Source organism: Sebastes fasciatus, chromosome 11 (assembly GCF_043250625.1).
Source record: "Sebastes fasciatus isolate fSebFas1 chromosome 11, fSebFas1.pri, whole genome shotgun sequence".
Lineage (NCBI taxonomy): Eukaryota > Metazoa > Chordata > Actinopteri > Perciformes > Sebastidae > Sebastes > Sebastes fasciatus.
The window spans coordinates 12690194-12705545 of NC_133805.1; the positions used below are offsets into that span (position 1 = coordinate 12690194).

General features: G+C 39.1%; 2 protein-coding genes across 2 annotated transcripts; one reads left to right on the forward strand and one right to left on the reverse strand.

Moving 5' to 3' along the window:
• The first annotated feature begins 345 nt into the window (after window positions 1-345).
• Window positions 346-3343, forward strand: cldn18 (claudin 18). The gene is made up of 5 exons (XM_074650745.1): window positions 346-941; window positions 2111-2275; window positions 2432-2576; window positions 2669-2782; window positions 2883-3343. Exons 1-5 carry the CDS (start codon window positions 722-724, stop codon window positions 2971-2973), a joined length of 735 nt encoding a protein of 244 aa, XP_074506846.1. The 5' UTR covers window positions 346-721; the 3' UTR covers window positions 2974-3343.
• Window positions 3344-4752: 1409 nt separating this feature from the next.
• On the reverse strand, window positions 4753-13905 carry selenof (selenoprotein F). The gene is made up of 5 exons (XM_074650747.1): window positions 13765-13905; window positions 10221-10388; window positions 6761-6824; window positions 6171-6220; window positions 4753-5978 (listed from the first exon to the last, which is right to left on the reverse strand). The coding sequence occupies exons 1-5, from the start codon at window positions 13810-13812 to the stop codon at window positions 5847-5849; spliced, it is 462 nt and encodes a 153-aa protein (XP_074506848.1). The 5' UTR covers window positions 13813-13905; the 3' UTR covers window positions 4753-5846.
• Between the last annotated feature and the right edge of the window lie 1447 nt (window positions 13906-15352).

A 15352-nucleotide genomic window follows, 5' to 3' on the forward strand; every position in this document is an offset into this window, starting at 1 on the left:
ACCTGGACGCCCAGAGTCAGAGGGTTTTCACTTGAAACCCTGGAGGAGGGAAAGATTTCATCTTGCTGAAGTGTCCTCAAGCGAAACACCAAATCTGTATCAATTCAAAGGTCCAGGGATGCAGCTCTGTAGCTGAGCTTGACCTCTGACCTTTTACATTACTGGTTTCTCACACCTGATATGAACTTTTACGTTCTTTTCCAGGATAATGTCATAATCGAGAATCTCCACTTGTCAAGTGTGTTATTTTCTGTTGTGTTTGTCTCGCTTCCTGTCTGGTGGTCCGTTCTGCATCATGTTTTAGTGTGTGAGGGCGTCGGCGGGGCAAATGACTGCATCGTTTACTCCCTGACCAACCGTCGGCGGTTCACCTGAAGCCCCGTCGGAGTCAGTGATTCAGTTTCCCGTATTTACATTTAAACAGTTCTTATTTAGGTGCCAGGTGCGCCTATCACCACTGTGTCCACACCTCTCAGCACAAGGTAGCCCAACCCACGCTGCTGTATCACCCACTGGGCGAAACCCAACCGCCTCCACCCAACGCCGCCATCACTACAAAGTGTCACTTTTCATCCTCTGCCCGCACACCACACACCTGCTCACCTTTGGCACCAACTCATTTACACAGCTATACTTCAAGTATTCATCTATTTAAACTGGGCACAGACCATCCTGTGCCTCCCAGTATATATTTTTCTAACTTCTGAAGGAGGAAACAACAATGGCGCCTTCGGTCCTGCAGAACGGTGGATTCATTCTGGGTTTGGTCGGTGCAGCAGCCCTCATCGCTGCTACTGCAATGAACAAATGGAGTGTCAAGGACAGGCAGGGGGATGTGGTGACGTCTGTTTACACCTACAAGGGTCTGTGGCAGGACTGTGAGACCGCTTCGTCAGGGTTCACCGAGTGTCGCCCGCTCTACGGCCTCCTGGGCTTCTCAGGTAGGACGAGACTCTCTTGTATTTGAATGTGCAGTGCTTCTCCAATGAGTTTGAGGCCATTGCTGTTCTGATAATTAAACACAAACTGTGTCTAGAATAAGTCCCCTTCACTGCCAAGGCCACAAGTTAATCTTTTGAGGACATTAAAGCAGTCTGGGCTCTGGAACGATGATGCAGCAAGTAACAAAGTTTCAGGAAGTTGTACGTTTCGCGGAAGTTCTCTCACTACTTGTCAAGATCCAAGAGGGCCTAACTAGTTCCTCTCAAATGAACAAGGAAGGAGGTTTTTCAAGTCGTATTCAGTTGCATGGAACCATGATGATGTGTGTAAGCAACATAGAAGGCCAACTTTTTCCTCTCTCTGTGTCACTTTCATGCCAAATATTTGTAAAATACTATGTAAAATAAAGAAAAAAGTTGATGACATGGGCAGCCAGTGCCTGTTTTTTTTTTTTTTTTAAACCGTCACTAAACGGTCACTCAAAAACACCAAATAGCTTCAATAAAGTTCTGGAACAGATAAATATATATATAAATATGTCATGTAGTGTAGAAATATATATTTTGTTAAATTTAAAGCCAATTTAAGGGGAAATGGTGAGGGGTAAAATGAGGGATCGAATGGTTTGATAAAAGAGATGAAAACACTTTCTAAATCTACAAGTACTTTTTACTGCTAAGGTGCTGAAAGGATAAATCAGATCATTTCGTAAAGGGAAGCAAAACGCTTCTCCTTGTAACTATTTAGTGTAAATTAGTTAATGATATTTTAAAATAATTTCTGTCGTCCTTACACTAACTCTTGCTCGGGCGTCGAGCCCACTCCTATCTGTGTTTGCATTAGCCCCAGTGCATTCTGGTCACTTTAATGGACAGACTTAGTCAACACAGTTATCAGAAACAGAACAAACAACAAGCAAAGGGTAGGTTCCTACAGCACGCCTACTGTAGGAGAATACAGGTCACATTATCACGTTAAATACATCTTCTTCTCTGGAAGATTATTATGATGCAATATGAGGTCTAAAGGCAAAATTGTCAGACGCATGATTTTATGCCACACGTGATGCAGATTATTGTTCATTGTAGAGCTTCTTGGTAGAGTAAGATACAACGAACTAATCAGTAAATTTCAGACTCAGTATGAGGGTGTGTTTTCCGTCCACTAGGTGCTTTCCAGGCCGTGCGAGCCCTGATGATCGTGGGCGTGGTGTTAGGCATCCTCGCGGCGGTGATATCCGTTTTCTCCCTGACCTGCCTCACGATGAACAGCATGCCAGACACCACCAAGGCCAAGATGAGCCTCACCGCCGGCATCATGTTCATCATCGCCGGTATGGTTACAAATCACATGAGAAACATGAGGTTTCACTCTGACATCTCTGATTGTTATGGAGTTTCACATATTAACGGTTTATTTGTGAAGTAAATAAACAACTTTTTGTGTCACTCTTGTGTACCCTCTCTCTCTCTCTCTCTCTCTCTCTCAGGTGTGTGTGGCATCGCAGGAGCTTCTATCTACGGCAATCAGATTGTGGCCAGTTTCAGGATGTCCACCAACTATGGAGGAGGAGGATACGGAGACAACATGGGTGGAGGGATGGGAGGAGGGATAGGAGGAGGAGCGATACCCAGGTAGGACGTAAAGATGATTATTTTGTTTGTGTTTAGGGATTTATTATTCTCATGCAGGACCTATACAGTATACGTGTCGTTTGTCTTCACAGATACACATTTGGCCCTGCTCTGTTTGTAGCCTGGATAGGAGGAGGCATCCTGCTGATTGGTGGCATCCTGAAGTCACTGGCTTTCAGGGAGATGGTGAAAGATGAGAAACCACAGTGAGTTGCCTCCTCACAGATTTATAGTTGCTCATCTACTGATGTCTGTGGATTTGTTTTGTGCGGAATTTTATGCTGTTAACTATTGTTTTTTTTTCAGTTACCCGGGGGTCGCTTACAAACCTCAGCCCCGCACCAAAGCCGACCTCGGTGACCACCATTCAGAGAGCGGCAAGAAAGATTATGTGTAACTCCAACATTAGTGTTTGCTAAGGCGTTTGCTTTTAGCTGTTCACTGCAGCATGCTTTGTATGTTTTTTTAGTTGCCTCACATTCAATACTACGTCTTTACTATCTGATAACGGGAGTCAATGATGTCTCACATTGTAACAGCAGTCCAACATGTAGAAGAAGAAGTTTGGAGTTGTGGACAAATATGTAGTTTTCACATGCACATCTCCGTGGTTACTGGATATTTATAAATGCTGTGTGTGTAATTGAAACTTTTTTTTTTTACTTGAGCTGTGTTAAATCATTTTATTCTGATGTTAATAAAACACTGATTTGTGAAATATGTGGTTTGAATTTCTCCAAGAATATAAATGGTATAATATAATATATACGCATCTGATTATTGACATGTGAAACTCGTGACTTATATACAGTATAAGAGTAAAGGCATTATGCACCAAGGTTATAATAGTTTAGAACTTACAATTCGTTTTTATTTTATTTTAGTTTACACTTTGATTTCATTTAATTTTAGTTCGTTTTCAAAGTGTGTTTGCTAGTTTTACTTTAGTTTCAGTTTCTCAGAAAGGTTTAATTTTAGTTTTTTATATATTTAGTATTTGTTAAGGCCAGGTATAATTTCTCAAGTATGTAGCCGTATACATGTCTGGAGAACTGTGTAAGAATGGTCATGTTTAATGTTTAATGTTAAATTGCAGCATACCACCATCTCCTGGAACGCTCAATTTCTGTGGTTCAGTGTCAAGAGAATAGATGGAAATTCAAGCCGTCTCCTTTTTTTGGTAGTGATATATTATATATTTTATGATGTGATATATTATAGCTACAAAAATAAATAAAACTGAAATGAATGCCTTATGTTCATTTTTATTTTATTTTTTCAATAGTTTTTAACCAGGCAATATCGTTTCAGTTTTGTTTTAATTTAAGGATAACGTTTTTATTTAGTTTCAGTTTAATAAAAATGTTTTTCACTGCTTATTTGTGTTTTAGTTTCAGTTTTAATTTAATATAATAACCCTGCTATGCGCTGGTTTAAGTGTAGCTACTGTATCTGTAGCCAACTTGCAGTAATGATCTGCTCTATTTAAACAACTGCTAACAGCACTTTTCTTTAAAAAGAAGCTGCGCAAAGTAAAATCAGGAGTTACACTGATGCTTTTTGTTTATCCAGACTGGTAGCTGTATGAAAAAATGTAACAGGAGAAGTCAGAGATGGTAAATCCAGGTCAGGGTGTCTCTTGATACAGTATATTCCTGTAATCAGCACTTTCATGTTGCATTGTCCTGTACCGGAAAAGATGGTTTTTGGTTCCCTTTCATGGAATAACCGATAAGAAAATACAGGGCAAAATCTAACATCCATAGATAACTGTAATTATGTAAGGAAATTGTAAAAGGGATGAGCATAAATATTCTTTTTCCCATTTGAAAGGGAAAAGCTTTTTACTCACACACATAGATATTAGTGTAATAGTTCTAGAGATATATTTTAGAGCTAGTTTTGGGAAAACATTTAGCAATTTAGTGTGAAGAAGCCACTTTCTAAACCTGTTTAATATAACTGCTTTAGTGTACCTGCATGTAATGTGTCCACCTGTCGCAGCAACTGGGTTGCAATACTGTTTCATACCACTAGATGTCAGCAAATTCATGTCTGTGGTTTTAAATCAGTATGAGGTGAGTCTGAGCTCATAAAGTAACAAAGATGATTGTGTTATTATTATCATACGCTTCTGTTTACCATTAAAGAAATAAATTAGTTACTGACAGAAAAATCATCGGAGACTTTGTTTATTGTTGCATATTTAAACGGTCACCTCACTCGCTCAAAAACAAGCATCCAAAATAAACCCAGTTTCTCTTCAGAGCAGAAGATGCCAACAAACACAAACAGAACATCAGAACTCACATCCCAAAAGCTGGTTTACTGTGAGCTCTTCACTAACGGGTGCTTCGGCAAAGACTTCTGCATCTGGAGAGCAACTAGGATTCATTCTTACTACAAATCCCATCAGTCACAATGTTGAGCGTTATAAAAAAATAATCATACGAGAATATCAGACAGACAGAAGGGGAACGTAAACTCCCACAGGTAGACAACGAAAACAGTTCATGATGTGCATTATTGTTTTTCAACCCCTCCCCGCTTTGAGCCACGATTCATCTGTATTGTCGATCATTATTTTGAGTGTGCTGCCCGTCGGGGCTCCGTGACTCTCACATAAGTTATTTGGTAAAATCCAGACAAGAAATTCTGGATTTTCAGATACAAAAACAGTCATATAGTGATTTAACAACCATCTATCAAGGCCAAGTTGTGTACAAATTGGTAAATAACTAAAGGGTCGGTTCACCCAAATTATGAAAAAAAGCATGTTTCTCAGTAGCTCCTAGTAGACTTTAGCCATAAGGATAGTTTTTATTTGCTTTCAAGAGTTTCTCTTGAGATTTCTGTCGCAACCTAAAGACAATGGAGGAGAGTGTATTTTTGTTTGTTGTGCTCAAAAACATTGAAAAATTTGATTTACAGTGACAAATCTTTCCAGAAATAGTGTCTCAGTTTTCAGTGGAACTATTTCTTCAGCAGAAAGTAGTTCCAATGAAAACCGCTGACAGTGTGTGAGGTGGTTTATCTGCAATGACCAGGACACAATTTCTAGAAAGACAAGTTGCTGTTGGAATATTTTAAATGTAATTTTTCAGTGCTGCGAGCACCACAAACAAGACTCCATTTACTTTAAGGTGGAAGCAGAAATCTCAGACACATAAAACAGAAAATATCCGCATGGCTACACACCACTAGAGGTGTTGTAATTTGGGTGAACCGACCTTTTAACTAAAGACTAAAAACAAACAAACATACACGCCTCTATATCTGCTCTAGTTTCTCACTCAGGAACTCCTCCACACTGTCTGTGTTCCACTTGAGGATGCTGAGCTCCTCAGCAATGTTCCCGTTATCGTCCAAAAGCTTTAGTACAGGATCTGAGCCTCTCACGTACTGCAAAGTGGGAGGGGGGGAGGGAGGCGAGAGAGAAAGTGTTAGGAAGACAGGTTTGCCCTCAATACTAATGAAAGATATTCAGAGACATGGTTGTGTGAGTCATCTGATTGACATAATCTGATTTGTCTTTGAAATTGCATATTTTTATCCAGATGTAATTTCATGTGCGTGAGATTATATCATCCCTACCTTGATCTGAAGACCCTTGAACATCTTCGGCTTGTCACTCCTGACAAAAGCTGGAAAAAAAAAAACACCAGTGAGACAAATGTTAGGTAATGAATCAGTCAATTAGCCTTTCTATTTTAGCACCGAGGTCTGTAATTAGTGACAACTGCGAAACCTCCTGGGAATGCGGCGTTAACAGCGGCGGAGACAGTTGAGAACACAGGATGGCTACAGCTGAGGAAAACAAACGACAGCCATATGGCGCAGACGGGGCTCCAGACGTCTACCCCCATACTGAGGCGAGCTGATGTAAGTCCATCAACGTAACCTGACACTGAATTAACCAAATGTTACACTGAGCAGAGATGGGAGGTCTGCTCCCAAGACACAGGGGGAAAAAAACAAAAAACTTCAAAAGCTTGTTTGAAAATCGGCCCTCGGGCGTTTTAGACCACCTACTGCCAAACGTGATTTCAGGAGGATACGTTTCACAAACACATTCCCATTGATCAAGACACAGAATCACACAAAGCAAAAGCTCAGCTGCAGGAAAGAGCTGAAAAAAAGGTAATAAACATCAGAGAATAATCATGTCCCAATAGAGAACTCACCTTGGACTTGAGGGAACCTCCCCAATTTTCATCCACACACCTCGAGGATGGCCCCACCATAGAGCTGTGAGCAGAGAGACACATTGTCAGGTAGTCCATAAGGAGTTTTTTCCCCCCACACACATCAATGCCCGCACACAGAGACAGAACGGGCTGCTGCTGCTGGTGGTGGTAGGACGCCTGGCCCGGAGGAGTAATTTGATTCAGCCAGACTGATTCATAAACGTGTCCAGGCGACTCCTTGGGGGTCATTAAACCGTGAGGCTGTGCATATGGAGCAGGGCTGATGGATAGCCGTTTGTGCAGGACTCACTTGTAATCAGACCTCCAGCACCAATATACAATAAGTTAGAGGAAATTGGAGTGTCACGGCAGTATTTCACGACCACGCTCGCCGTTTCAGTCAAGAGGAGAGAGAGTGGTAAATGGCCTGGGTTGGCCGGTTTCACGCGGCAAATTAAATTACGTATGCAAAGCTGCGATCGTCTCTCCCGTTCCTTCCCTTCCACCCGTCTTCCTGTAAACAATCCAGCAATGCTGAAATTAAATTTCAATGCCTTTCATTTTACCACACATGGCAGATCAGAGAGTCGGAGTCACGACTCTGTTGAGAGCGGGAAACTAGGAAACAATTGATGGAGCGCTCTAACTGGACTCCTTGGAGCATTTCAATGTTTCAAAATGCTTCCTAATGAGCATAAGCATGAAAAGTATTACTTTCTCAATTACTCCATCCATGTATTCTCTTTATCTTTCTTCTAAGCACTCCAACAACCTCGCAGGCTGAGAGAAACTATGTTCACTACAGCCTAAAACATGGTGATATTTATAAATGAGGTGGTACGGTCAATAAAAGAATAAAAAAAAAACAGGTCCTGATCATAAATTAATCAACAGTTTTTTTCCTTCTAAGTTTAATTAGGATATGTGATATTTAAAACCACAAAAATCAAGACTTTCAAACGATGTTGTTTTTCTCCTCATTAATTGGGGATTATTCTGAATCATTCAACCCTTCTTCAACAAGACAACATAATGATTCTGTAAGCCTCCGAACGTGTTTTAAGAATATTTTTGGTGTGAGTCAAGATTAAAGGATAAGGCTGGCAATATTATATATCCTCTTATTGTTGACATGAAAACACCTAAACTAACAATGCGTTAAGTCAGTCTCTCAATACTTTCTGACTTCCCCAGCTTGTGGGCGACCCTCAGCCCCAAGCCCACTAGTTCCTACTGAAGACATGCATCTTTAAAAACAGGTCACAAATATAGAGTTGCATGTTTTAAACAAGGCTAATTTATAATTTCCTAAAGCAGCTGGGCACTGCAGCTTTCTGCAAACGTTGCCCCAAAACTGCATGTGATTATCATAAAGTGGGCATGTCTGTAAAGGGGAGACTTGTGGGTACCCATAGAACCCATTTCCAGGTTAAGGGAACCCTTTGAAAATGGCCATGCCAGTTTTTCCTCGCCAAAATTTAGCGTAAGTTTGGAGCGTTATTTATCCTCCTTCCCGACAAGCTAGTATGACATGGTTGGTACCAATGGATCCCTGGGTTATCTAGTTTCATATGATACCAGTATCTCCACTGTAGCTTTAAAACTGAGCCCACTACAACCTAAAAAATCGCAAGTTGCATTAATGAGTTCAAAAAATTAGTGCCGTTAAAACAAATTTGTGTTAACGCATTAACTTTGACAGCCCTAGTCATAACATATTTAAATTGTGCTTGTTTTAGGATTTATATATGCACTTTGATATATTTTACACTTTTATCTGTTTTGAATTCAAGAATACATTCTTCTATTGGCATTGAAAAGTGCTATATAAATAAAAGGATTCTTATTATTTGTTGGGGACTATTACTTGTAAGTGGGATTGGGTCATTGTTGGTTTTGGTCTTTTCATGGGATTCATTGATGATAAGAAAAAATATAGAACACTGCCAAACGTATCCTCTATGGTTTAAAAGGCCTGAAATGAAGGCTTCTCATGTTTTGTTTTTGTCAGTCTGGCCCGAGAGACTCTCAGGAAGGTTTTCCTGCTCTACAGAGACATGCAGTATAGTGCTTAGGTCTTTGAGAGGATGTGCCTTCCCAGTATTTGTTTGTGGTGCTAAACCTACAGTTCATAAAGTTCCAACGTTGAATACCCAAAGGTAAAAAAGGACGAAGATGACTAATCTCAACTTCACCGATTTATTCTGGCCGTGTCAAACAAACATGCCAACGGTTCTGCCCTGGTGGCTTTCATCAGAGCATCATCAATGCTGGAACATACTGTATATGTGCACCGTGGTGCTCTGCGGAGAAACGAGCACACATTTGAAAATGAGTAACCGAAATGCCATCCATGCCCAGTGAATCTTACTAATTGACAAGGCTGCGCAATAAGCCATTTCTCAGAGGGTTTAATGACACGGCACTGATGTCAATTGCGAGACTGAAAGAATTCTTAAGGCAGATAATTGTTGCTGTCTGAGGAGAAAATGTGCTTAGTGACACTGTCGTTTCTGCTGGTACCCTCAGAGTGCAGCTTGAGACACAGACAATTGCTCTTCTAAGTGACATTTTCACTCAAATCGCGAGGAGAAAGAGGAGTAATCTTTCCTCTAAGTGTCTGTCTGAAACAGAGTTATCGTCAAGAGGTGTAATGAGGTGTGCACTTCACTTTCCCAAGGTGCAGTTGCTAGGATACTGCACACGCTCTGGGGGCTTTGCTTAATCAAAGAAGAATTACATTGTTTTTCCACCATCACTTGACTCAGTGTTTATCCTTCAGAGCCGAACAGGGACTCCTTTTGAATCCGCTGTAATCACTGGAGCACAGTTACACCTCCTCGCTGCTTACAGAGAGGTTCGTTACCACAAAACTTGGTATTTTGACCCCCGTGGGGGAGTGTCAAGCTAGGGGTTAAGGAGGCTCGACTCCGAACATCAGAGAAGGAGATTGAGACGGACGGCTACTGACAGAGTTTGTGTGTGGCAGCTCAGATCTGATGCACAGCTGCAAACAGTGTCAACAGACCCAGCGACAGGGAGGCTAAAATGAGGTTGTTTTTAGTAGCAGTTCAAATGCCGGAGGTCGTGATCCTGTCAATAAACGTGACACATTCTGACCCGGAGGTCCTCCGAGTGCTGCTACTGTCCACTGAGGAGCCTGTCGTCTGTGAAGCTCAGCAAATAACTAGAGCCTGCTTGCAGATCAGCTCAAGACCCAACAATTAATAAACTATCTGTTGTGCGTCATCACATTTGTCAAGTCATGCAGCACAGAATAACAATAAACGCCTTTCATTTGATCATTTTACTACATGCGCATTTGTTTACCTGGTTTCTGGTTACATTTCCTCCATTCTCACTACAATCTCCTTTTATAAGGTCTTTGTAACACACCCCTCCCTGTGACTGCATATAGACAGGCAATTACTTTCTGTTTGCCTGTTGTTCCCTTTACCTTGCGCCCTTCCATCTGGGCCTCCTGCTGGCAGCAATGCCCGCAGTCGGGCTGGAGCTTGGTGAGGCTGAACTCCCCGAGAAGGTCACAGGAGCTGCATAGCAGGTTGCTGGAAAAGCCCAGCTCCCGGCACGCCTCAGACGACAGATCGGCACCGTACGCCGACAGCTGGGGAGAGGAAGGGAGAGATAAGAGTCCCACAGAGAGGAACAAATACAAGGCCACGTTTTAATAAAGTGCTTACTTCTCATATGCAGATGCGTGAGGATAAAAAAGCCGATATGGCCGTCCTTGACCAGAGAAATACAATTTTGTCGACTAATCGATTAGTTGATTAAATCGACAGAGCTGTAAAATTTAGTTTCTCCACAAAGAATCACACAAAAGCACCACTTTAAATCTTGTGTTCACCAGAGATGTGCTCATAAGTTTCTTAGAAATTAGTCATTCAGCATGGAAAAAGAATAAAAAAAAAACTGACTAAAGAAGTTTTAGTCGACTAAAACCAAAACGACCAATTAGTCAACTAAGAGAGAGGCAGACCTAGTTACTGATAAAAAAGCCTGAAATTAGGAATTGACATTGTGGATAATTGAATGCTTTAAAAGTTTAATAAAATCCTGAAACAAACACAGATGAGAACTGTGATGTGACTTGTATGTAGTGCTGTGAATAACTCTAAATTACAATGACAAGTTCTGTGTTATTCAGCCTATAGGACAGTAGTGCTAAAACTACAACATATCATCATCTATGATCTGCAAAGTTTGTATTCAATTAATCAAAGAATCTAAGCCCTAAGTGACATCTTAAGAGTCCTTTATCTATCTCCCCATACTGCCATATTCAGGTTTTCCAGAAAACTCTAACTGTTACACCTCCAAGCAATTAGATATTCTCGCTTTCATTTCCCTACAGGCGAGACGGCATCTTCTTCTTCGCTGGAAGTCCACTAAACCTCCCTCCAGCACTCACTGGCTCAGTGACACCAGGTCCTTTCTAAAGCTAGAGAAGATTTAGATATACAGTGGGAGCTAATTCTGATATGTTCTTTAATAAATGGCAATCTTTTCTATTGTTCTTTCACTGTCTTGCAATCTCTGTCCCCTGACTGACGGACCCTCCTACCCCTTTTTTTCCTTTTGTGTTAGTGGGATTGAACTTTGAATGGTATGATTTCATCTTTAAAATGGAGAAAGTATGGCTTGTCTTTCTTTTGATCCATTGAGATGCAAAGTACACGACTTTGATTACTTTATTATTACTAGGTTTCTACTTTTTGACTGATTCTCATTGTTAAACTGACAATTTCCGCTGTAACTACATAAGTTCTTAACAAAGCATTTGTTTGATTTGTGATGTGGAAAGAAACTGTAATCAGCAAATGTTTGGTATTTTCCTTTGATGAGGACTATTTTCAGGTGGAATTTCATTTCATTATCACTGTGCAATATCATTTTTCCACTTGTGCAATTTTATTAATAGTCTGTTTATTGTGATTACAGTATATACCGCTCCTATTTTTATATTTCCTTATAGTTAATTGTTCATATTTTGTTTAGCTCTTTTTTTACTGTGCTAGCTTCTTGTTTTTTTGCACTACCCCCTTTGCTGCTGTACACTGCAAATTTCCCCACTGTGGGACTAATAAAGGAATATCTTATCGTATCTTATCTTAAAATGGATTATCAAATAAGAGCACTAGACTCAATTAACTTTGACTTAATTATAAAACATTTCAGTACACTTCTCAGGTACAAGAGATGTGCTTGTCTGGTAGGAATGTGGGTAAACAGGCAGGCTAATTACCAGTCTGGTGAGGTGTGTTCATCCTGTTTGCAGCTAAAGAACAAAGTGTAGTGAAAATGTCCTGGACCGGGTGTCATATTGAATAACAGAGGACTCCGCTGATGCTTCAGGTACTTTTGTTTTGTCAGTTTTTCCTTGACAGACAAGCTAATAATGACCAGGATTGGATAAGGGCCTTGTTTCAGGACAGCACGGTTTCAACATTTTATTGAGGAATTTTGTTAGTGATATTGACCGGAAGAAAGTTTGGTCCTTACTGCAAAAGTTCCTTCTAACAAATAAGGTAAAAGAGGTGTCATTTAAGTTGATCCACAGATTCTATCCAGTGGAACATTTCTTACAAAAGTTAAAGCGTGACATGGATGTAAATTGTTCCTTCTGCGAATCACATCCTGAAACTTGCTCTCATTTATTCTGGTCCTGTAAATATACATGTGTATTGTGGAAAGATGTCAATTTTATACGTGTTAACATTTTCTCAGATTTTGCACTGTACTATAGAAATATTATATTTGGTTTCTATGATTACAGTGAAAAAGACAGTAATGCATTTTTTCTTATTAACTTAATTTTAATTCTCGCAAAGTTCCACATTCACAAGTGTAAACTTACCAAAAAAAAGCCTAATTTCTTTGTATTGATGAAAGAAATGGAATTATATCTGTCAACAATTTCTTCCTCACAAAACAAAAAAGCAATGAAAACAATGAATGTATGCAATACCTTTAAAGTTTTTAAGTGAAATTATTGTCATACTCTTGGGTTGTCTTTTTTTTTTTTATTATCTATTTTTTTTAAATATTTTATGTTGGTTTTGTTTAATTTCTGTTGTCCTTTTATGTTTGTCACAGCTCTTTGTTTACGTTTCCGCTATGCTTCTTTTGTATGTAAATGTTTTTAATGTTTTCTGGTGTTACTATGTATCTCCACTTAATTTATTGCTTTTATTGACTGTATTTGTTACCTGTTTATGTGTCTTTGTGCTCATTTGTTTGTTTTGTTTTTAGCTTGACAGCCCTGTGCTTGTCATTGCTACTTTTAATATTGACTGATGTATTTTTTATTATTGTAAAGCACTTTGTGATTTTGTATCTGTGAAAGGTTTTATACAAATAAACTTTACTTACTTACTTAATATACTGTCATGTTGAAATAATAATAATAAATATAATAATGAGCATGAGTATTTACATCCGGGTAATCTGTTGTCTCTTTCAGGATTCAGGAAACTAGTCATCTCAAATTACCCCATAGAAATACTCCCCTATCTAATGTTAGCTGTATCTGAGCGTGTGTATCTGTATTATGCACTCTCTTTCCTTGTCAATGCGGTTACTCTATGACTCTAGCTGGAAATAATAATACTAATACTAATCTTGTGACTAGTTTCAGTTGTTTAAAGGCTCATTTAGGACAGATTGTGACGGGGACAAGAACATTTATAACACCGGAAGTCTTCGTTTACAGTTGCCTTTCTTTCAAACACACACATTTCGGCAAACCAGTCGGTTTATACATGTTATATATAACATAAATCAGTTATCTAACACGTGAATCCGTCCTCCAGCAGGGCTCTCAGGTTAGGAGGAGAGAGCCACGTCATTTTGAAGCTCAGCAGGATGCGGCTCATAAAACTGAACATCACGTTAAGACAGCTGACAACCGACAGCTAAGATAACGATATAAAGCTCCACTGAGCGGCCACATTGTTTATGTTCAGTGTTATTAAACTCACCGTTTGTAGCAGCGAGAGGAGCCACAGGAGATAAACCTCTCCCGACATCTTAGAAGCCTGCTTTGTTAGCGAGGACTACTCTGAGGACCTCTTTACTTTCCGGAAGAGGCTGCCCGCGCCGCGCCTGACCGTTAAACTTCATAACTCAGAGGTCTCTTTAGCTCCTCTCCAGTGGCTCCCTGTGGATTTATAAACATGGACATTAATTACTGTTTTCTTTGTTTACATTTTCATTTCTATTTATCATTGTTGTAGGTCTATGGTACGACGGTAGGATTAGGGCCACATTGAGGAAAATAAATAAATCTGAGATTTCGAGAATAAAGTCATAATATTATTTTCTTTTTTTCTTGTAAAGTTATGACTTTATTCTCGTAATATTACGACTTTTTTCTCGTAAAGTTATGACTTTATTCTCGTAATATTACGACTTTTTTCTCGTAAAGTTATGACTTTATTCTCGTAATATTACAACTTTATTCTCGTAATATTACGACTTTATTCTCATAAAGTTATGACTTCATTCTCGTAATATTACAACTTTATTCTCGTAATATTACGACTTTTTTCTCGTAAAGTTAGGACTTTATTCTCGTAATATTACAACTTTATTCTCGTAATATTACGATTTTATTCTCGTAAAATTATGACTTTATTCTTGTAATATTACGATTTTTTTCTCGTAATATTACGACTTTTTTCTCATAAAGTTATGACTTTATTCTCATAATATTACGACTTTATTCTTGTAATATTACGACTTTTTTTCTCGTAAAGTAATGACTTTTTTCTCGTAATATTACGACTTTTTTCTCATAAAGTTATGACTTTATTCTCATAATATTCCGACTTTATTCTCATACTATTACGACTTTTTTTCTCGTAAAGTAATGACTTTATTCTCGTAATATTAAGATTTTTTTCTTGTAATATTAAAAAAAAAATCTCGTAATATTATGACTTTTTTTCGGAAAGTAATGACTTTATTCTTGTAATATTACGATTTTTTCTTGTAATATTATGACTTTTTCTTGTAATATTTTGACTTTATTCTGTAAATCTCATCTCTTTTTTCCCTCAGTGTGGCCCTAATACTCCGTAGTACATTTGCACTTTGGCCCTCACTGCATTAGACTTATATACTATATACTTAGACTATAAACTTTGTTACCTTCATCACAATGATCAAATGTTTTGTGGCTCTTTTGATAGTAAAAGTTGCTGACCCCTGTCATAACTGATCGTTTTTTTTTTTTCGAAACAGTTCGACGCTTTCTCACATAACATCGTTTATTTAAGTTATATTAATATTTTTTTATAAATATTTTAGTAGTTTAGAAGATTTTAATTTCATTTTAGTTCAGGCATATTCCGTAGTCGACTCAAAATGTCTCTCTTCTTCGCCGCTCTGCTGTTACCATGGGTTACCATCGGTTCGAAAAAGTAACGGGCGACATCTGCTGGATGAGTTCACGGTCAGTTTGAGAAAATCGTCCAATCCGGTTTGAACAGACAGCGACTCTCGACGAATAGATATCCTCGGCTGTGTTGGTGGACTGTTGATACATCCAATGGGCCAATGAGTGGT